Source organism: Pagrus pagrus (genome assembly GCF_965226575.1).
Source record: "Pagrus pagrus genome assembly, chromosome: 2".
In the NCBI taxonomy this organism is placed as follows: Eukaryota; Metazoa; Chordata; class Actinopteri; order Spariformes; family Sparidae; genus Pagrus; species Pagrus pagrus.
Window position 1 is genome coordinate 7708635 of NC_140186.1, and position 24043 is coordinate 7732677.

A 24043-nucleotide genomic window follows, 5' to 3' on the forward strand; every position below is an offset into this window, starting at 1 on the left:
TAAATGTAAGCATTAATTTATAAAATGTGACAACATTGTGACTTCAGTTTTTCATTTGTCCCTGTGCTCATTTTATTTGATATCAATTTTCCTATCTTCTTAATTTCCTGTTCAATTTTTGACTTTATTTATTCATTTTTACATGTATTTATTTATCTATCTATTATATGTGCACTCTGATGTCAATCAACCAGTAGGTGAAAAATTGACCCTATGTTACACTGTGAATAACAACCAGAAATGCATACAGAAATGTAAAAAGAAAATACAGAAGTACACATGTTTAAAGGACATAAATGGGGAGGAAAATGTGAAGGAAAAAATAAAGAAGCAGCAGTATATGTCACATTTTTTAAATTAATGAATGCCTACATTTCATTTTAATATTATTTCTGGTGCATTTAATTAGTTCTTAATATATCTATTGAGTCATTTATGTATGTTTATATTTATTTTTGATATTGTCAGTTTCGGTCCTCCATAGCAGGGAGAAAGAGAGAAACAGGAAGAGTCTGTAATCACGTGTTAGTTCGGTGCAAAGCTTAGATCACAGCAGTGTGGTCAAGCAAGAGAGAGCCATGGACTACCTTCCTCTCTTCTCTTTAGAAACATGGATTCTGCTGATCACATGTATCTGCTTATTTGTTACGTAAGTGTTATATTTGATTGATTTCAGTTCTTGAGAAATACTTGAGGTGAAATTGGTCACCAAAACTAATGCACCAACCATTAACCTTTTTCCTTTCAAGTTAACAGTAATTTGACTGACACTATTTAAAGATGTGATATAATGGTATATGGTGGCAGGTATGGCAACAAGACTTACCAGACATTTGAGAAGTTGGGAATCCCAGGTCCCAAGCCGTTCATGTACTGGGGAACAGTTGGAAGGCACAACCCTGTATGTAAATCTTTAAAACTAAATGACCATAATTTCATGATTTCTGTCATATGAGTCAAAAAATGAACTGTGTTGGTAAAGATACAATTATGTATTTTTAAAATGTATTCTCTGTTACAGGTTTACTTCTTAGATGACAAGGAGTGTGCTCAAAAGTATGGGAAAGTGTGGGGGTGAGTAAATGTTCTCATGTAATACACTGTAAATACACTGTAAGAAATAACCCTACACTAAAGAAATTCTTATGCCTAAAACATTTACTTTAAGTATTTTAATTTAATAGAAATATTTCATCTAATTCAACTACACAAGTTCAATATTGTTGGGACCTCATCCACATATTGCAAACAATAGAGAGGCCTGTAAGGAAAACCAGAAGCCTTACCACAAGGCCCTCTCAAACCGGCAGGATTTGGCCAACACCCAAAAGTCTGGCAAACTGGCAAACCTCGATGCAACATCCGTCCTAAATTCTAATCCCGCTCCCTATTGGACGAAAGTTGCCGCAATCAATAAAACTCCAGCAAAATAGCCATGATGTCACTCAGGGTTAAGGCCGCGGAGCCCCGCTGCCTGTTGCATTTCCAAGGTAATGCGATGCTGTGAAGAAGCTTCGGCTTCTGTAAGGGCATCTACCGTAAGGGTGTGATTTTGGTGAAACGTTTGAATTCGCTTTGACCTAGGCTACAGTTCCTAACTCGCTGGATGAGACAGAGACTGTTTTTCTTTTCCTTTTTGTTAGAATATTTTTTATACCTTTTTTTCGGATCCATAGAGGAGCAATGTACAACCCAGTCGTTCATTGAATCAGTGTTTATAATTTAAATATATAGAAGTAAGATTCATTAGAGAAGACCGAATAAACAATTTGGAATGCATTGCTGTTACATATTATACTTGCATAATAAACACTTGAGAAACACATTATGTTCATGTTTAAGTTCCCCTTAACTTTATATGTAATAATTGAATAAACACGTAAGGTTTATGTATAAGTCTGCATTCATTTACTTTAATCAGACTAAGTCATTTAATTCATTCACATTTACTCAACATGATATAAAATCTTTGTGATAAATGTGACACTTTAGATTGAACCTTTGTAGTTTGTATATGTAATCAAAACACATAAATTAAAAACATAGATTAAAGTCAATATTTTTGGTATAATTATTACCATATTATTTTATGCTTTGCAAAACTGTTTGGCAGGTTTTGACCCCTGAGCCTCTCATGGTTGCTTGTGCCAACAATAGTGTTAGCGGCAAATACAACATATGAGTTTTGCACTAAATGGCGGAAATGTTAATATGTGTTTGTGTAAATGTCCAGATCATACGAGTTCAAGAAGCCCGTGCTAGCTGTGATTGACCCTGACATGTTGAAAACCATCCTGGTGAAGGAGTGCCTCACCTACTTTACCAACCGGCGGGTGAGAACTGGCACATATTAACACTGAGCAGAGCAAACACAGGAGAGTACAAAAGACACTAATGTAATGCGATCCTTTGTACATCGATTAAAGCAGACTATGTTGCGTTCAAAAGGAACTTGTGAGAATGTGTTTTTGAGATGGGAAGTCAAATACTGGCCATTCATGATTTTTACATGGGGAACTGTCACCCTTTTTCCCTTTTCAAAATTGGTGAATGATCATGTTGAGAACAAGAAATTAATAGAAAATCATAACATGATTTTTGTTGGCTCGTAGATTAGATTAGTTTAGGTTATGTAAAATTTTACTGAAAACATGTTAAAAATGACAAAATCTCAAAAAGTAAGAAAACTAAACATGAAGAAGCAACCAAGACACGTTTTCTACCTTAGTCATGAGTTCCTGAAGACTATATATCTAATTTTCCTTAAAGTCAGTATTGATTTAATAGAATCAAACCAACTCTTTAGCATTTTCAATTATTTTTCCACCACCGAAAAGTTTTTCAAAATTCTTACCACAACAAAATACAATTATATCATCTGCAAATAATCGAGTTTTTAGTATCCTAATGTTAACATGCTAACATGCATATAGAGGCTAAGCCAATGCTTTGGGCCCCTAAAGTGCAGCATTTATATTTAGCGCATTAAGCAGATGCTTTTGTCCAAAGTGACTTACAATAAGTACATTTGTCACAAGAAAGAAATCACAATATATCACTGTCGATAAAGAAGAAAAAATAGAAACAATTTTCAAGTCATGCTATGCGGGGTCGAGGTGAAGTAATATCCACAGTATCCACAGATCCTGTGGATATTGTAGAGGGAAAATCTGCAGGATCGGGCCACCAAGGTGATGTTCGGGGTGCAGGATAGTCCGTTGTCGAGGATTACGCCCAGGTTCCTTGCAGTCGATGAAGACAATACCGTGACGTCCTCGACAGTGACCGACAGGTCCATGTGAGGGCAGTCTTTTCCCGGAATGAAGAGGAGTTCAATTTTACTAAGGTTGAGCTCAAGATTGTGCGCAGTTGTCCAAGCGGAGATGTCTGCCATACATTCCGAGATGCGCGTGGCAACGTGGGTATTGGAGGATGGGGGAAAGGAGAGGAACAGTGGTAAGAGAATCCATGTGATGTGATTGAAGAGCCTAGTGATATAGTGTAGAGTGAAAACAGAAGCAGTCCTAGTACTGAGCCTTGCGGGACACCAGTTTTCCAAGGCTTGGACAAGGAGCCTTTCCACGTGACCTGAAATGTGTGATTTGTCAGGTATGATGTAAACCAGGTTAGAGCACAGTCAGCGATGCCAAGTTCGGCCAGAGTGGAGAGGAGGATTTGGTGGTTGACTGTGTCAAACGCAGAGGATAAGTCAAGGAGAATGAGGACTGACAAAAGGGACGAGGCTCTGGCGGCACAGAGCGACTCAGTCACTATGAGGAGGGCCTTCTCAGTGGAGTAAGTAGTCCTGAAGCCTGACTGATTAGGGTCGAAGGGGTCGTTTTGAAAAAAAAAAAGTAGAAGGACAGCTGGTTGTAGACGGCACGTTCCAGGGTTTTAGAGAGGAATGAGAGAAGAGATACAGGTCTGTAGTTTCAGATGTCAGCCGACTCTAGGGTGGGTTTCTTTAGCAGTATGGTTGAAAAGCCCGGATTCAGAAAGCTCATCAACACACTTGACCCAAGATATAATCTACCTGCACAAAAGTGCATGTATTTCTTTTAAAATATCCTAGTGGCATTATGCACAAAATGTGCACTTTAATTTAGTGTTATTTTGATATGTCATATTAGTTACGTCATGCATAAAAGGCACTTTATTTGTTTTGAAATGACATGATGTTTGTGCCACTGCTTAATAACTGTTTAATAAATACAGTTTTGATAAATTTGTTTAGTTGTGATTTCACCCTTTTGGCATGAATGTTTAAAATCAGCATATATTAATGCAGTATGAACAAGAATGTTTTAATTTAGACACGTAGAATCCTCATACTGGCATGATTGTATGCATCAAAGTGTTAATTCAAGGCTAAGGCAAAATATCGAGATATATATCGTGTATCGTGACATGGCCTAAAAATATCAGGGATATTAGTAAAGGGCCATATCGCCCAGCCCTACACCACATGATCTTTTATCTGTGTACTCTTTAATCTCATTAAATGTGCAGCAAACTATGTTATCCATTGTACTACTAACCACAGCTGTTACACTTATATGTACAATTGTGAACCCAAACATGCATAAACACAAGTGTGCTGACTGCTCTTCCTTTAGAACTTCTTCCTGAATGGGGAACTCTATGACGCTGTGAATATAGCTGAGGATGATCACTGGAGACGACTTCGTAGCATCCTCTCTCCTAACTTCACCTCTGGCCGTATAAAAGAGGTAAATTATCGATTTTACAAATTTTCTTTACCTCATTTTATCTTCATGCTATGTAATTTTGTAAATTTTTTGCTTTCTCCTTTTCCTAAGATGTTTAGTGTCATGAAACATCATTCCTACAAGCTGACAACCTGCCTGCAGTCCAAAGCGCACAATAATGAAGTTATAACTGTGAAAGAGTGAGTAATAACTTGCTGGAAATTCTTGATATTAGATGAATCAAACTTAGTATTTTTTATTTTCATTTTAAAGTGACAGAACACCCAAGAGCGCCACAGGGGAAACAAACATGTTCATGTGTGTGCTTTAGAAGTGTTGGTAGGTGGAGTTTGGGTTTGAGTTACCTTTGGGCTGTTATTGTCTTAAGCTAAGCTAACAACTGCCGATTTTGTATTTACCCCACAGACAACGAGTGTATCAGTTGGAAGAAAAGCAGTTTATCTGTTTTCCCAAAATGTTGAACTGTTCATTCAAGAAATTAAACACAAATAAGTATTTTTTATTAATTTCAAATATTTCTGGAAATTGATGCAGAGATTAAATTAGATAACACTGTATAATGATCAAAAATGTGTCCTTAGAGGTTGACTATTCAGAGCCAGACCCTAATAATCTAGTCCACACTATTATGGCAAATACTACACTGTGCCTATAATTAAGTAATATTTGTTATATTATATCAAAATAAAAACAGGATTTAGAGAGTGTATCTTCAAAAACAAAAGGGCTATAGTAGGCTGCATTTAGATTCTGTGAGATCTGCAGAGTTGAGGAGGCTCATCTGTAATTTCAATGTTCATATATGTTTGTAATACCGCTTATAAATTACCTTGATGGGTGTGATTATTACCATCTTTTCTCTTTCGGTTCAGTGATTATTTAACATGAATGTACAGTATGTGCTCAATAACTTCACCATGAAGAATTTGGATTTTATCAGTGATTCGATTAATTTGTGTTACATGTCTATTCCAGCTTCTTTGGAGCCTATAGTATTGATGTGATGGCGAGCTGTATATTCAGTGTGGATATGGACTCACTCAGCAACCCTTCAAGTCCAAGTCCCTTCATCACCCATGTCTCCAAGCTGTTCAGATTTCCCCTGTTGCTTTTCATATTCCAAGGTACTGTCTGTGACTTAAAGTGACATCTGTCACATATTGTGAAAGTGACATTTCCATGATTGTTTTGATTATAAGGCATGTCAAGATGCTATATAGATAAGGCAAACTTATTGAAAAGCTCAACCCACGGAGAAAAACGCACAGCTGTGAGCCAAAGGAGTTGGTGTGTTTAAAGGGGAAAGTATAGCTGGCAATCCCCTCATCACCGCCAGCAGCGCACACAAACACTCGCTACGGTGTAGGCCAATTGCATTTAGGTTACGGCATCAGCTCTGCTCTGAGCTTATGTTCAACCAAAAGTCAGCCTTTACTTTGCAGATTGGAGGCTGCATCAGAACCAAAGTATCACATTTTGAAATGTATGGTTTATTTTATCAGCAATTGGATTAAAAAAAAAATATTTCCCATAGTCAGAAAAATGCTGGATCTCAGATACAATAATCGACCAGGTCAATAATCCGTCGACCCAGAGTTTACAGTGCATACATACAGTGCATTTAAATATATGAACAGTTTACTCAATTTGCTCACTGCTGCAGGAATGGAGAGCATGAGAAAAACAATGTGTTTTTTTAACATTAAATGTTATTGATTCTGTCAAAGACAACACAGGACTGTTGCTATGTAAAGAAAATGAAGTCTGGGGTTAGGTGGGTGATGGGAAGCTTATGTGATGGGTGGCAAGCGATAATTTATAGGGATTGTCAGGTGCATTCTGTGTTTCCCACATTCTACTGTGGTCAGCTGACAGTCAGATCATGAACTGAAATGCAAAGTCTATTTTCTTTTAAAAAGTGTCTCACTAATATGCAATAGTCTCAAGCAGTAGGCTAACATGTGACTGCTAGGACCAGTACTTGAAGCATTTTCCTGGTGCAGCTAAAGAAATGATGCCACTCCTTTTTGTATTGTATCCCTGCTAAGGAGCACATTCATGCACATAAAGCAAACCAACTTGATATGAAAGAAGGACATATATATGACATTTATAGGCATACATGAAATGTTTCCATCAAACACACATATTACATGAATAACGGTGGTCTGATCCATGTTGCTATCAGCATCAAGTTGCACTCACCTGTCAGAGAGACTGCAGAAATAGTGGAAACATCAGGACATGGTTCGGCTGTGAACTGACGCTTCAAGCACAAACAGAGCTCGATACAACAGGTGCTACGTGCAATGACTGGTGGGTGGAGTCAGCACAGGGTGGGGAGGGTGGTCAGGTAAGTGCAGATTGATTGACAGGTAGTCCGTCCATACAAAATTGTTGGGCCGATTAAATTGACTGGATGAAGTTTTTACAGGCCTGTGGCTGCCAGAGACAATGGATTTATTTTGGGGGTTTTTCAAATCATTTAATATTTTGAATGCTGTCAGGATGTTAAGAAATGTTATACAAATATAATAGAAAATGCTTTTGAACAGAATTACCTACCCAAGCTTTAAGCATGTAAGCTTTTTCTAGTAGACACCCTTAATAAAAGTATGAATCTGAAAAAGAGCATAACATGGAACCTTTAAATTATCATTTTTATCCCCCTTTGCCTTGTCAGCATGTTTTCCCATATTTCTTCCTGTTTTGGAGCTGCTGGGAGCCTCCCTCTTTCCGAGGTCTACTACTACTTTCTTTAAAGGGTTTGTGGAGAAGGTCAGAGCAGAACGCAATGGGAGCTCACACCAGGTCAGGAAAAAACACACAACTGGGTGGGCGCAATATGGATAAAATATTCAATAGCAGTTTGACACATCTTACTGTCTGGTATTGTTTTTATTGTTCTCATTGTGTGAAGCACGTGTGTGTTACTTTGATGTTTGAAAATGGCCATACAAATAAAGTTTGATTGATTGATTGATTGATTGATTGATTGATTGATTATACTATGATAGATATATACTGTATATGACAATAAAGAATAATTTACCAAAATCTTCTCATCTTAAGATTGATTTTAACAATTTATTGTTATTTAAGGACTTCTTATCTATGTTGGCTTAAGATTCTGATTCTAAGTATATCCCTGACATCAAAACAGTGGATGACAAAACAGGGTCCATTTTATAGCATTTCTGGCGCTTTCCATCATTGCACATAATCTTCAACAATAGATAATGTATGATCTTCGGTGAAATGTTGTTTCAGAGGTCAAGAATGAGCTTTTAAAAACTCAAGCTTCAGCAAGTATGGATAAGATGACCTTAATGTGCTCAGGAAAGAAAGGAAATTTGAACATCTACGTACAGACCATTTGCTGATAAAGATCATTAAATATTATCCAAAGACGCCAGATACTAAATCTTACAAATAAAAAATCATTGCATTTACAGTAGACAAAAAATGTCCTAATATTCCAAAAATCCACTAAAATTGCAACACAAAACAAAATCTCTACTAGTGTTCAAGTATCTGTCATCTCATTGTATTATGTATATTGTCACACCACATGACAAATGCACACATAAACAGGTGAACATACATACAAATGATCTGACCTGTTTTCAGAACTCAGGAGATTTTCTTCAAAATATGATCAACTCTCAGACTGCCAATGGACCCAGGAATGAAAAGCAAAATAAAGGTAATTACACAGTGATATTACATACATACAAAAGCACACATTTATGCTCACATGTATTCACACCAAAGGTTCTGACACCTTCTTTATCGTCTCTCTGTTCATGCATCCTGCCCTTCCTAACAGGTCTCACTGATCATGAGATTATCTCACAAGTAACAATATTTGTGTTGGGTGGTTACGAGACGAGCGCCACCACCCTCGTTTTTTTGGCCTACAGTTTGGCAAGAAATCCTGATGTCATGAAACGCTTGCAAGCGGAGATAGACTCCACTTTCCCTAATAACGTAAAGCACACGTTTTTGGTACAGGAGTCATTCTCTCTATTTCATTTTCCCAATGAAACTTCAGTTTTAAAAAATGTGAATTGTGTCAACTCTGCAGGGTCCAGTCCAGTATGAAGCTCTGATGCAGATGGAGTACCTAGACAGTGTCGTCAATGAGTGTCTGAGGTAGTGTCAATTTTCATGTGCTAGATGATGTGCCAACGGACGAGACTGATGATGTAATGTTAGGTCAAAAGTTTTCATAGTATTTTTGTTTTGTCAATAGGCTCTACCCTCCAGCTGGCCGTCTGGAGCGAATAGCCAAAGAAACCGTCAAAGTCAATGGTATTACAATCCCAAAAAACATGTTGGTTACGATTCCAGTCTACGCTCTGCACCATTACCCTGAGCTGTGGCCAGAGCCAGAAGAGTTCAGACCTGACAGGTAGTGTTTATGTGTGTTACTCAAGAATTAAGTTGCAATAAGTCTCCGAAGCAACTTTTAAGAATTTCTGATAATAAATATATATTTTTTTCTTCTCAAACAGCTTTTGATGTTTCATAATGATTTAATTTTACTCGTGTTACTGTATGATTGTTTTTCAAGATTTAGTAAGCAGAACAAGCAGAGCATCAACCAATACACCTATCTGCCATTTGGGCTCGGGCCGAGGAACTGCATAGGGATGCGTTTTGCTCTGGTGATGATTAAACTGGCCTTGGTGGAAGTTTTAAGGAACTGCAGCTTCTCAGTCTGCGAGGAGACACAGGTGAATATATTTAAATGACATACTCAGGTAGACTAATTCTACGTGATTGCTTTTATATAATTTTTATTAAGAGAGATTTTCTGATTCAGTGAATTTGTTCATTCCCCAGATTCCTTTGACAATGGATCCTCAAGGCGCTGTTGGACCCCTAAACCCAATCAAACTAAAGCTGGTGACACGTTCAGTCGAGTGCAACTAGGGAGTACTTAGAGAGATGCGTCCCTTCAGGCTGAACTATCCTGTAGATTTGTAATTTTAGAAACTGACAATGCTGCCTCAAGTTTACTACAATAAGTTTTTAATCTGTATCATATATCTATAACTATGTCTGTTTTCATTCATAACATATAAAATGAATCATATTGATTTCTGGAGAACTGAAGAACGTGAAGTGAATACCATTGATTATCTCTTTGCAATGCAATGTTCAACATTCATCGGACTTGGCTCCGGCCCGTCGAGGCATGTAAATAGGACCTCTGGAGATGTCCTGTGCTGTCTGGCCTGTGAGTCATGTGGGTTGTGAGGTGGGGTCTTCATGGATCTGACTTTTTCAGGCATGTCCCATGGACGCTCGATCAGATCAGGATCAAGGGAATTTGGAATTCATTTTCAATGAAATACAAATCAAAACGCTCATGAATAACATGTTCTGGGTAATGATGTGATGTGTCTGATGGGTAAATATGTTACTGTATCTTCCAAATAAATTGAGGAATAGTTTAAATGAGTTGCTTACTCATTGCTGAAGATGGAAAATGTTTGGTTTTTGGAAAGAACCCTAAAAGACAACTTCCATTCAGTAACAAACAAATAATGTTATCTCAGTTAATTTTTATAACTTGTGTATGACAAAAAAAATGTTTTAACCTTCCAACTTTCTCAATTAATACACTGTTAAAAAGACAGTATTGGTATCTGCTTGAACTCTCTTCACTTTTTCCAGTAGTGGAATGTAACTGAGTACATGTATTCAATTTTGTATTTTTTCTTCTCATGCCATTTTATACATCTTGCAACCGACTGCAACAGTACAATCCTGCTTTTATATTAACGCATGAGTAATAATGATCTAATGATATAATAAAATAAAGTATAAAAGTCACAGGGGACATTTTTCTGTTTGACTTTTATTTTTAATACTTTCACTACATTTTACTGATTAGACTTGCATACTTTAACTTACATAAGATTTAACTGCAGAACTTTTACACAGACTATGTGGCAGTATTTGAATACGATCTGAATACATCCGTTACCACTGACGTTTTTACTTCAGTCCCATATTTTCCACGGGGTGGAAAGAAAAACATGAACACCTGCAAAATATAATGAAAGCCCAAGGTACAAATATCAGGACTTCCTTTGGTAAATCTTTAATGAACTGAGAAGTGTTGATTTAACAGTAAAGTGTGGAGATGATAATGGATGGTGCTGTTGTGTGGCATTAAAGTATATTGTGCAATGGCTTTTGTTACTTTCTGTCTCTATCATGCTGCTTTAATCAGTTGTAGCTTTTTTAAGTAGCATGTAGCTATTACATTAATCAATTCACAAATAAGAATGATTGTGTATGAGAAAAATCCAAACTATCCTTTATTGTTATCACACACTTTACAAATGATCAGACTGTCTTGCAGTGTAGCGTGAATATTGATTAAAAAGCTTTAGAGGAACAAAAAAGAGAAGTAACTCAACAGACGAACACACAAAACATACATTGTGTTCATTCACAATAGCTCTACGACATAGTTAAAATGATTATCCTTCATCTTGTTGTTTTTTTTAGCATGAGGGTTCAGACCGTGGCACCAGCTTCAGTTTGATTGGTCGCTTTGGCATTAACAGGCCCTGGATGTCCATCTCAAGGGGCACCTGGCAGGAAGGTGAAGAGGGAAGAAGTGTGAGCAAAGTCAACAGTATCACAGAGGTTATATAATCCTCATGCAAAGAGCATTGAGCTTATTGAATGTGGTATTTAGCCAGTACAGCATCACTTTTGTCCTTATTCAACTGAGATAGTGGATTTTGATCTTTGGACAAATAGATCTTTATAAAAATCAATGACTGGCTACCTCTGGCATTATATAATCCTTGGTATTACTATCAAACTGGCAATGAATATTTTTGGACAGCATCATAAAGCAATTAACAGGCAGTGTAAAGATCAACATCTGTGGTCTCACCTCAGTCTCCTTACACCTAGCGAAGCTGTACCTCTGGAGGATCGACACCAAAGCAAGTTTCATCATCACCAGAGCAAATCTCATCCCGATGCAGTTCCTTGGACCTGCCCCGAAAGGCATGTATGTGTATGGATCAAAAGTCTCCTTGTTCTCCTTGCTGAATCTGAAGGTGCACACACACACAAAATAATGTATTGATAACCTGATGAGCTCAGCCTTTTCCGCTGCTGTTTTGGTAAATTAAATCCTTTCGATACCTCTCCGGTTTGAACGCCTCCGGATCGAGCCACAGATCTGGGTGTCGGTGCAGGGGCCATGTGGGTACCATGACAATCATACCCTTCGGAATCACAAGCCCATTTATCTCCACAGTCGCCTTGGCCACACGCTCCAGACGTGGAACAATCGGGTACAATCGCAGAGTCTCATTGATGACACAGTCTAGATACTCCATCTGCATCAAAGCCTGGTACTCAACTGGAGCCTAGCCAAACACATAAACAGTCACATTCATGATTGCTGTGAAGTTTTGCTCATGCGATTCAGCAGAAGACCACCACTCTGTCATACTAGGTCAAGTTAACAACTACAACAAGCGCTAAAGGCATACAGATGGAGGTAAAAAGAGAAGAGAGCACTGTTGCTGTTACTGGTATACCCTTTAAAACACTGAAATGAGCAAAATGAACTGAATATGAATATGAATCCTGAATCTTCCTCAAACCATGCTCACTACACTCTCAGCGTACCTTCTTAGGGAAGGTGGCGTCGACCTCCTCCTGCAGCCGTTTCATGATATGAGGGTTTAAAGCCAGATTGTAAGCCACGAAACTGAGAGAGCTGCTGGTTGTTTCATAGCCAGCAAATATGAAAATCATTGCTTGAGAGAGGATCTCGTGATCGCTTAAACCTGGGGAGATAGCAAAGAGATGTGATTTAGAATAGCTTTAAGTTGTGTAAATAGAAACTCAATGTATATGTGTATGTTTATGTGTCACCTTTATCCTGCTCTCCTCCACTGGGGTCCTTTTTTGTTCTGGGAGTCAATCATCAACTGAAGGAAATCCACTCGACTCTATAAGTAGACATGTACATATATATATGAATAGCTTTGATTGTATTTCTGATTGTGCTGAGACACAAACACAAACACACAGACAGAATTACCTTTTGTTTTCTGGTCTCTCGATTGGACTTGATCTTCTGCAGTGCAGCGTAAAAGAAGTCTGTGACAGACTTGGGGAATAAAGAAAACTCCATCTTTTCAAGAATAGGAGCCATGAAGGGGAAGAAAGCTGGAACAAAGCAGAAAGCAACACATTTATCAAGGAAATACACGGCCTGTATCAACTGTAAACATCACAGTACAGCTATCTACTATGGGTATTTTTGATTCAGCTGCCAGGTGAAGGACACAAGCACAAACAGCTGCATTTAACAGCAATAAAATGAATTACGTACAAATAATGATGAGGAGAGGGTCGAAAAGGTCAAACTTCAGCATCTTCTTGATGTTAGCGACAAAGGGGTCTGAGGGGTTGTTGAGTGAGTCTATGTCCACACTGAAGGCTGTGCTGGTTACAATATCCATACTGTAGGGACCAAAGAACCTACAGAGCACACAAACACGTCAGAGACGTCCTGTCAGGCTTACAAAGAGTTATCTTTAAATGAATGAATTATGTTGGAGTTCAGTTTTCTTACTCCTTCAGCTCTAAGGGCTCATCCTTGTCCACCTTCTTTTTCATGCTGGTGAGCAGGTTAGCAGAGTGGCGCTTCATTATCCCAAACATCTGAGACACCGGCAGGGACAGACGGACAGAAAAACACATTGTTAAACCCAGGCTAACTGTAACAGACTGCTGCTGTGTCTGTTTGTCTTCTAGATTAGTTGTTCCCTACCCAGGATAGGTATGATGGTCACAAGATAAAGAAAGAAAATAAACATTTCTAAATACATAATTATGTTTCTTTTCCTGAGGAAGCGCTGCTCAAGAGAGAATGTTGTCAAGTCACAACACAGACCTTCCTGAAAAATATTATTGTCAACATGTTTTAAAGGGCAGAGGAGGTACAGAGCAGGAGAGCGCCTACCTCCTTCAGTCTTCCTGAGGTGAAGGAGGGAGAGAGGACACTGCGGATCCTCCTCCACTGGTCATCCTCAGCAATGGACACGGCATCGTAAATTTCACCATTCAGACGGAAGTTCTGTGATAGAGTAAGAAAACACCTGCCGATGATGAGGGGACCTCAACTAAAATGCAGCAACCATAATAAGTGATTGATATAATATAAGAAGTGAATGTGCATACTCTGCGGTTGGTGAAGAGAGAGTAACACTCCTTTACCAGGACAGTTTTTATCATGGCAGGATCTGTGATACACAGCACCGGCTGACGGCCATCAAAAATGCTAATTATGAAAACGATAGAAAAGAATATGTATAGAAAAATAATAAAACACCAGGTGAGACATTAGTGCAGTTAAATAGAAAGCTAGCCTTGTGAAGCTGCTGTACAACACTATAAATAGAGATACTTTATGCCAACAGACAAGCAGCTCTAAGGACAACAATCAGATATACATTACTCACACACACACGCACACACACATACTGTACAACTTGTAGACTTACCCCCACGTTTTCCCATATTTCTTGGAGCAAGCTTCGTCAAAGGTGATGAATCCCTAGGTTCAAGAATAGTGAAATACAGATTATGAATTGAACACCCCTCTTCAATTCACTTAACTCTTCAAGTGAACTGAAATATTTAAATGTATAAATTATAAACAGTATCAAAATATTATTTTAAGGCCATATCACCCAGCCCTAAATAACAATGTTCATTCTGAAGGATTTATCAACTAGAACTGGAGTTGGTAAAAACAGTTGAGTCAATCAATCAATCCCAATGTCCTCACTTCAAAGCTGATAATATTTAATTATATGACCACAAAATAAAACATTTTTGCGTCGATCCCCGAGTGCGGCGTAACATGGAGGAGAAAGCTCCATGTTACACCGGGGATCAGGGATCGGCTCTTCTGGACTGGCAGGACGGCGTTGAGCGGAGCAAGCTAAAGCTAACGTGAGTTGTTCAAAAACCTTCTTTTTAGTACACTCTGTGTACACAAACAATGTTCTCAATGCTCGTGTTCATGTGTAGAGACCCTGCTGATACTACGAGCAAAGTTTCATGTTGTGTTGACATTGCACCACTATTTACCTTGCTAAGCCTGTACATATATGTAAAAATATGACATGTTGAATCTGAAAAGTTATATTTACCAACCTTTCTATATGCCAGCATTGTGCCAAAAAGAGGGACTGGTTTGGGACCAGGGATTCCCATTTTCTTAAATGTTCCATATGGCCAGTAGGCGTACCTGTGCAAAACAAACAAAAACCAGAGTTAGAAGAGATTTCTTTTATCATACACACTGGCAAACACATATACAATGCAATACAAATACCTGGGACACATATTCTCAAACACTTACACAAATAACAGTGTGACGAGAGCAACCAGGAGGGTCCACGTCTCAGCGGAGAAATAGAAGTAGCCCATCTTTGCAGGTTTTCTCTCTTCTATCAAAGGCAGCTCAAGTTCCACTAATGCCCCAAATCACAACCAGCGTCTTTTATTTACTGCTACACAGACCTATTGCGTGAGCAGGGCAAGTGTGTGAGAGTTGAACCAATGGCAGCCGGGGCACGTAAGGTGAATCATTGACCAAGCAGCATTAATAATCATCATGTTTTATACACCCTGTCATCTGCAATGTTGCAATTTTGTAACCTAGATTATTACATTGCTTGTGTTGTGAAAAAACACACACAAAGTTCATGAGACATCTTTCAGTAATAGTTAGTATTTATTTATTTATAGATTATATTTTTCTTTTAGTATCTTTTATTTGTAATTAAAATGTTCCATGATCACAGAAGTCAAACACTAAAAAGTCAACTCAACTCATTTTCTAGTACACAACCAACATTAAACTTTTTTTTTCCTAACTGTATGTAGAGATATGTACTTAGGTGTATGGATGACGAATTGTTTTATATAGACACATTTATTCTCATTCTGTGATCACTCAAAGACATGTCCAGACATAATCTATACCCAGGCTATCTATCTATTATTTGTGCACTCTGATGTCAATCAACTAGTAGGCGAAAAATTGACCCTATGTAACACTGTGATTAACAGCCAGAAATGCATTAAGAAATGTAAAAAGAAAATACAGAAATACACATGTTTAAGGACATAAATGGGGAGAAAATGTGAAGCAAAAAATAAAGAAACATACTTAGCTGTTTATGTCACATTTTATGAATTATTGAATGCCTACATTTCATTTTAGTAGTATTTCTGGTGCATTCAATTAGTTGTTAATTTATCTTTTGAGTCATTTATGTATTTTTATATTTCTTTTTGATATTGTCAGTTTCTGTCCTCGAGACGAGGACCGAAACGAGACAGAGACAGAGACAGAGACAGAGACTGTTTTTCTTTTCCTTTTTGTTAGAATATTCTTTATACCTTTTTTTATGATCCATAGAGGAACACTGCACAACCCAGTCGTTCCTCACTGCCTGCAGAAGGAAGAACATTGTCTTCAGAAGGAGACGGAACCACAAAGGTCCCCATTCCCCATTGATTTCAACAATATAAAAGGGTTACATTTAAAGCAAAGGCTTTTTTTATCATGTTGAATCAGTGTTTATAAATTAAATATGTAGATGTAGGATTCATTCGAGAAGACCGTATAAATAATTTGGAATGCATTACTGTTACATATCAAACTTGCATAATAAACACTTGAGAAACACATTATGTTATTGTTGAAGTTCCCCTTAACTTTATGTGTAATAATTGAATAAACACGTAAGGTTTATGTATAAGTCTGCGTTAATTTACTTTAATCAGACTAAGTCATTTAATTCATTCACATTTACTCAACATGATATAAAAAACTTTGTGATAAATGTGACACTTTGGATTGAACCTTTGTAGTTTGTATATGTAATCAAAACACATAAATTAAACATAGATTAAAGTCAATATTTTTGGTATAATTATTACCACATTATTTTATGCTTTGCAAGACTGTTTGGCAGGTTTTGACCCCTGAGCTTCTCATGGTTGCTTGTGCCAGCAAAGTGTTGGGGGCAAAAACAACATATATGAGTTTTGCACTAAATGGTGGAAATGTTAATATGTGTTTGTGTAAATGTCCAGATCATACGAGTTCAAGAAGCCAGTGCTAGCTGTGATTGACCCTGACATGTTGAAAACCATCCTGGTGAAGGAGTGCCTCACCTACTTTACCAACCGGCGGGTGAGAACTGGCACATATTAACACTGAACAGAGCAAACACAGGAGAGTACAAAAGACACTAATGTAATGTGATCCTTTGTACATCGATTAAAGCAGACTATGTTGCGTTCAAAAGGAACTTTTGAGAATGTGTTTTTGAGATGGGAAGTCAAATACTGGCCAATCATGGTTTTTACATTGGGAACTGTCATCCTTTTTCACTTTTTAAAATTGGTGAATGATTGTGTTGAGAACAAGAAATTAAAAGAAAATTAGAACGTGATTTTTGTTGGCTCGTACATAAAAATCTGATATGTCACAACTTCCATTCAAAGTCCCCGTTCACGACAAATTTAAAAGATTATAGCCATGCTAGGCACCCTGTGATGCTGTAATGTTCAGTTTACATCCCATAAAATTTGGGATGGAGGAAATGGAGACAATGTTGCAATTCTTTGATCATTTAGATTAGTTATGTTATGTAATATTTTACTTTAAACATGTTAAAAATGACAAAATCTCAAAAAGTAAGAAAACTAAAGATGAAGAAGCAACCAAGACAAGTTTTCTACCTTAGTTATGAGTTCCTGAAGACTATATATCTAATTTTCCTTAAAGTCAGTATTAATTTAATAGAATCAAACCAACTGTTTAGCATTTTCAATTATTTTTCCACCACCGAAAAGTTTCTCAAAATTCTTACAACAAAATACAATTATATCATCTGCAAATAATCGAGTTTTTAGCATCCTAATGTTCATGAAACATCATCCCCACAAGTTGACAACCTTCCTGCCGTCCAAAGCGCACAATAGTGAAGTTATAACTATGAAAGAGTGACTAATAACTTGCTGTAAATTCTTAATATTAGATGAATCAAACTTAGTATTTTTTTATTTTATTTTAAAGTGACAGAACACCACCCAAGAGCGCCACACGAGAAACAAACATGTTCATGTGTGCGCTTTAGAAGTGTTGGTAGGTGGAGTTTGTTACCTATGGGCTGTTATGAAGCGCCACTCTGCTCCCCCCAGTTACATGTCAAAGTATCCTTAAGCAAGATACTGAACCCCAAATTCCTCCTGATGAGCCTTGCATGGCAGCCTCCGGCATCAGTGTGTGAATGGGTGAATGTGGCATGTATTGTAAAGCAGTACAATCCTGCTGTTGTATTAACGCATGAGTAATAATGATCCAATGATATAATAAAATAAAGTATAATAGTCACAGGGGACATTTTCTGTTTGACTTCTTTTATTATTAATACTTTTACTACATTATACTAATTAGACTTGCATACTTTTACTTACATAAGTTTTAAATGCTGAACTTTTACACAGACTGTGGCAGTATTTGAATACGATCTGAATACATCCTTTACCACTGACGTTTTTATTTCAGTCCCATATTTTCCAATTCAGTTCATTAAAGTGTTGAGATGATAATGGATGGTGCTGTTGTATGGCATTAAAGTATATCATGCAATGGTTTTTGTTACTTTGTGTCTCTGTCATGCTGCTTTAATCAGTTGTAGCTTCTTCAAGTAGCATGTAGCTATCACATTAATCAATTCACAAATAAGAATGAATTTGGAGGAGAAAAAAACAAACTATCCGTTGTTGTTACCACACGCTTTACAAATGATCAGACTGTCTCACAGTGTAGCGTGAATATTGATTAAAAAGCTTTACAGGAACAAAAAAGAGAAGTAACTCGACAGATGAACACACAACCATACTACTACCATGAACAAAATAATGAGAAACATACATTGTGTTCATTCACAATAGCTCTACAACATAGTTAAAATGATTATCCTTCATCTTGTTGTTTTTTTTAGCATGAGGGTTCAGACCGTGGCACCAGCTTCAGTTTGATTGGTCGCTTTGGCTGTATCAGGCCCTGCATGTCCATCTCAAGGGGCACCTGGCAGGAAAGTGAAGAGGAAAGAAGTGTGAGCAAAGTCAACAATTCATGAAGCTCTGCCTTGCTTTTTCAAATCTGCAAATACATGGCAGTATCACAGAGGTTACATAAACATCATGCAAAGAGCATTGAGCTTATTGAATGTGGTATTTAGCCAGTACAGTATCACTTTTGTCCTTATTCAACTGAGGTAGTGGATTTTGATATTTTAACAAATAGATCTTTATAAAAATCAATGACTGGCTACCTCTGGCATTATATAATCCTTGGTATCACTATCAAACTGGCAATGAATATTTTTGGACAGCATCATAAAGCAATTAACAGGCAGTGTAAAGATCAACATCTGTGGTCTCACCTCAGTCTCTTTACACCTAGTGAAGCTGTACCTCTGGAGGATCGACACCAATGCAAGTTTCATTATCACCAGAGCAAATCTCATCCCGATGCAGTTCCTTGGACCTGCCCCGAAAGGCATGTATGTGTATGGATCAAAAGTCTCCTTGTTCTCCTTGCTGAACCTGAAGGTGCACACACACACGCAAAATAATGTATTGATAACCTGATGAGCTCAGGCCTTTTCCGCTGCTGTTTTGGTAAATTAAATCCTTTCGATACCTCTCCGGTTTGAACACCTCCGGATCGGGCCACAGATCTGGGTGTCGGTGCAGGGGCCATGTGGGTACCATGACAACCATACCCTTCGGAATCACAAGCCCATTTATCTCCACAGTCGCCTTGGCCACACGCTCCAGACGTGCAGCAATCGGGTACAATCGCAGAGACTCGTTGACGACACAGTCTAGATACTCCATCTGCATCAAAGCCTGGTACTCAACTGGAGCCTAGCCAAACACATAAACAGACACATTCATGAGTGCTGTGAAGTCTTGCTCATGCGATTCGGCAGAAGACCACCACTCTGTCATACTAGGTCAAGTTCACAACTACAACAAGCGCTAAAGGCATACAGATGGAGGTAAAAAGAGAAGAGAGCACTGTTGCTGTTACTGGTATACCCTTTGAAATGTTAATATCCAAGAATCTCATTGGCGTAACAAATTGCACCATAGCTCTTAATCTTTAAACATTTCGGGAAAATATAATGTCTTGTTGTGGGATTTAGAGATGCATACCATTTGACCATTTGTTGTTTTTATATCAAAATAAGTTTTGGGAAAAACGCTTGATACCACTCTCATGTCTGTCTGGTAAACATAAGGGTACAGCCAGCAGCCTGTTATCTTAGGTTAGCATAAAGACTGGAAACAAAAACCAAATACAAATTAAAACCATGCAGTTTTACAACCAGCAAAAACCTTCAAAACATTCACCTTGATGGAAACCAAAGCACAGCTCAAAGAAAAGTGAATATTTGACTTAAATTCATCTAGTGGCCAAAAACAAGATGTGTAAGGATGTGTAAATATGTTTAAATAAGCAAGTTAGCCACTTCGACTTCATAAGTCGATAATATGGTTTTGTCAACTTGATGTGGAGTTTCTCTGCCCCCTAGTGGCCAAAAACCAATGAAAGCAGCTTTAAATGAATTATTCGGACTTGAAATTGTGCTCAAATATTTTTCTGTTCAATGTATAAATCAACAACAATGGGACTTAATAATATAAACTTACTGAGTAAGATTTATGTTAACATGACTGTAATGATTGCATTTGAGTATGTACTGCTGAATGTTATATGATTTGTGAAAAGAAAAATGTTAAACAAAGAAGGGTTTGTAATCTGTTTTTACAGTTTCTTACTGTATGTCATTATTAAGAAAAGGGCAGGTAAAACACTGAAATGAGCAATATAAACCGAATATGAATATGAATCCTGAATCCCTACTTCCTCAAACCATGCTCACTACACTCTCAGCGTACCTTCTTAGGGAAGGTGGCGTCGATCTCCTCCTGCAGCCGTTTCATGGTATGAGGGTTTACGGCCAGATTGTAAGCCACGAAACTGAGAGAGCTGCTGGTTGTTTCATAGCCAGCAAACAGGAAAATCATTGCTTGAGAGAGGATCTCGTGATCGCTTAAACCTGGGGAGATAGCAAAGAGATGTGATTTAGAATAGCTTTAAGTTGTGTAAATAGAAACTCTATGTATATGTGTATGTTTATGTGTCACCTTTATCCTGCTCTCCTCCACTGGGGTCCTTGTTGTTCTGGGAGTCAATCATCAACTGAAGGAAATCCACTCGACTCTATAAGTAGACATGTATATATATATGAATAGCTTTGATTATATTTCTAATTGTGCTGAGACACAAACACAAACACACAGACAGAATTACCTTTTGTTTGCTGGTCTCTCGGTCGGACTTGATCTTCTGCAGTGAAGCGTAAAAGAAGTCTGTGACAGACTTGGGGAAAAAAGAAAACTCCATCTTTTCAAAAACAGGACCCATGAAGGGGAAGAAAGCTGGAACAAAGCAGAAAGCAACACATTTATCAAGGAAATACACGGCCTGTATCAACTGTAAACATCACAGTACAGCTATCTACTATGGATATTTTTGATTCAGCTGCCAGGTGAAAGACACAAGCACAAACAGCTGCATTTAACAGAAATAAAATGAATTACGTACAAATAATGACGAGGAGAGGGTTGAAAAGGTCAAACTTCAGCATCTTCTTGATGTTAGTGACAAAGGGGTCTGAGGGGTTGTTGAGTGAGTCGATGTCCACACTGAAGGCTGTGCTGGTTACAATATCCATACTGTAGGGACCAAAGAACCTACAGAGCACACAAACACGTCAGAGATGTCCTGTCAGGGTTACAAAGAGTTATCTTTAAATGAATGAATTATGTTGGAGTTCAGTTTTCTTACTCCTTCAGCTCTAAGGGCTCATCCTTGTCCACCTTCTTTTTCATGCTGGTGAGCAGGTTAGCAGAGTGGCGCTTCATTATCCCAAACATCTGAGACACCGGCAGGGACAGACGGACAGAAAAACACACTGCTAAACCCAGGCTAACTGTAACAGACTGCTGCTGTGTCTGTTTGTCTTCTAGATTAGTTGTTCCCTACCCAGGATAGGTATGATGGTCACAAGATAAAGAAAGAATATAAACATTTCTAAATACATAATTATGTTTCTTTTCCTGAGGAAGCGCTGCTCAAGAGAGAATGTTGTCAAGTCAAATGTTTTAAAGGGCAGAGGAGGTACAGAGCAGGAGAGCGCCTACCTCCTTCAGTCTTCCTGAGGTGAAGGAGGGAGAGAGGACACTGCGGATCCTCCTCCACTGGTCGTCCTCAGCGGCGGTCAAGGCATCGTACATTGGACCGTTCATACGGAAGTTCTGTGATAGAGTAAGAAAACACCTGCCGATGATGAGGGGACCTCAACTAAAATGCAGCAACCATAATAAGTGATTGATATAATATAAGAAGTGAATGTGCATACTCTGCGGTTGGTGAAGAAAGAGTAACACTCCTTTACCAGGACAGTCTTTATCATGGCAGGATCTGTGATACACAGCACCGGCTGACGGGCATCAAAAATGCTAAATATGAAAACAATAGAAAAGAATGTGTATAGAAAAATAATAAAACACCAGGTGAGACATTAGTATTATGTATGAGATATGAATATACATTACTCACACACACAAACACACACACACACACACACACACACACACACACACACACTGTACAACTTGTAGACTCACCCCCATGTTTTCCCATATTTCTTGAAGCATTCTTCGTCAAAGGCGACGAATCCCTAGGTACAAGAATAGTGAAATCCAGATTATGAATTGAACACCCCTCTTCAATTCACTTAAATATTTAAGTGAACTGAAATATTTAAATGTGTAAATTATAAACAGTCACACTAGGGATGGGCAATTTTATCAATATTATACCTTTATCGTGACATTAGACTATGTATCGTCTTAGATTAGACAGTTCTACTGTTCTACTTGTTCTAATACTTGACTTTACCCACTTAATTATTGCATCCACATTACTGATGATCATTTATCAAAAATCTCATTGTGTTAATATTTTATGAAAGTACCAATAGTTATCCCTACAATATTGTAAATTTCAAAATCGAGATATTTGGCCAAAAATATCCTAATATTTGATTTTGATGCACAGTCCTCGCATTTATAAGATGCTTTTGAGGAGATAACGATACAGCACTTAGAATAACCATGACCTGGATGACTGAGAACCTTCAACAGTCCTTAGCAATGTTACAGGATTATCTGGAGTAAACAGAAGTCATTTCTCACAACAGCCTCCATTTACAACTTACTTAAGCTAAGGGGGAAACTGTTGACACAGTGCCTAAAAACTGTAAGATGCATCTCCAATAATAAAAGGTATGTACACTGTCCAAACCCTGGTGGGAGATTTTTCTCATACATACACTACAGGGGCATTTTATTTTGTTAACAAGCATAGTCTACACCTGTACGTGTTTGTAAAAATATAACATGTTGAATCTGAAAAGTTATATTTACCAACCTTTCTATATGCCAGCATAGTGCCAAAAAAAGGGACTGGTTTGGGACCAGGGATTCCCATTTTCTTAAATGTTCCATATGGCCAGCAGGCGTACCTGTGCAAAACAAACAAAAACCAGAGTTAGAAGAGATTTATTTTATCATACACACTGGCAAACACACAATGCAAATACAATGCAATGCAAATACCTGGGACACATATTCTCAAACACTTACACAAATAACAGTGTGACGAGAGCAACCAGGAGGGTCCACGTCTCAGTGGAGAAATAGAAGAGGTAGCCCATCTTTGCAGGTTTTCTCTCTTCTATCAAAGGCAGCTCAAGTTCCACTAATGCCCCAAATCACAACCAGCGTCTTTTATTTACTGCTACACAGACCTATTGCGTGAGCAGGGCAAGTGTGTGAGAGTTGAACCAATGGCAGCAGTGGCACGTAAGGTGAATCATTGACCAAGCAGCATTAATAATCATCATGTTTTATACACCCTGTCATCTGCAATGTTGCAGTTTTGTAACCTAGATTATTATATTGCTTGTGTTGTGAAAAAAACACACACAAAGTTCATGAGACATCTTTCAGTAATAGTTAATATTTACTGTATTTATTAAAGATTATATTTACTTTTAGTATCTTTTAATTTATAAAATGTGACG

General features: G+C 37.9%; 2 protein-coding genes and 1 pseudogene across 4 annotated transcripts; 1 reads left to right on the forward strand and 2 right to left on the reverse strand.

Moving 5' to 3' along the window:
• The first annotated feature begins 571 nt into the window (after positions 1-571).
• On the forward strand, positions 572-10647 carry LOC311251581 (cytochrome P450 3A30-like). 2 transcript variants are annotated; one of them, XM_084344069.1, is made up of 14 exons: positions 572-649; positions 808-901; positions 1022-1074; positions 2234-2333; positions 4617-4730; positions 4821-4909; positions 5706-5854; positions 7414-7541; positions 8361-8436; positions 8560-8738; positions 8818-8885; positions 8986-9144; positions 9307-9469; positions 9579-10647. In XM_084344069.1, the coding sequence occupies exons 1-14, from the start codon at positions 579-581 to the stop codon at positions 9666-9668; spliced, it is 1533 nt and encodes a 510-aa protein (XP_084200195.1). In that variant the 5' UTR covers positions 572-578; the 3' UTR covers positions 9669-10647. The 2 variants fall into 2 exon arrangements, with proteins under 2 accessions (XP_084200195.1, XP_084200196.1); XM_084344070.1 differs by having other exon boundaries at positions 8560-8720.
• A 455-nt stretch (positions 10648-11102) lies between these two features.
• Positions 11103-15224, reverse strand: LOC311251615 (cytochrome P450 3A40-like; annotated as a pseudogene). The gene is made up of 13 exons (XR_014624942.1): positions 15157-15224; positions 14949-15042; positions 14291-14343; positions 13968-14067; positions 13750-13863; positions 13360-13448; positions 13117-13265; positions 12823-12950; positions 12654-12730; positions 12405-12565; positions 11913-12139; positions 11656-11818; positions 11103-11344 (listed from the first exon to the last, which is right to left on the reverse strand). The product of XR_014624942.1 is annotated as a cytochrome P450 3A40-like (transcript).
• Positions 15225-18583: 3359 nt separating this feature from the next.
• Positions 18584-23674, reverse strand: LOC311251622 (cytochrome P450 3A30-like; the record flags this gene model as incomplete). Its single annotated transcript, XM_084344121.1, has 13 exons — positions 18584-18906; positions 19265-19427; positions 19525-19751; positions 20790-20950; positions 21039-21114; positions 21205-21332; positions 21499-21647; positions 21742-21830; positions 22098-22211; positions 22316-22415; positions 22584-22636; positions 23389-23482; positions 23604-23674. 13 exons carry the CDS (start codon positions 23672-23674, stop codon positions 18817-18819), a joined length of 1515 nt encoding a protein of 504 aa, XP_084200247.1. The 3' UTR covers positions 18584-18816.
• Between the last annotated feature and the right edge of the window lie 369 nt (positions 23675-24043).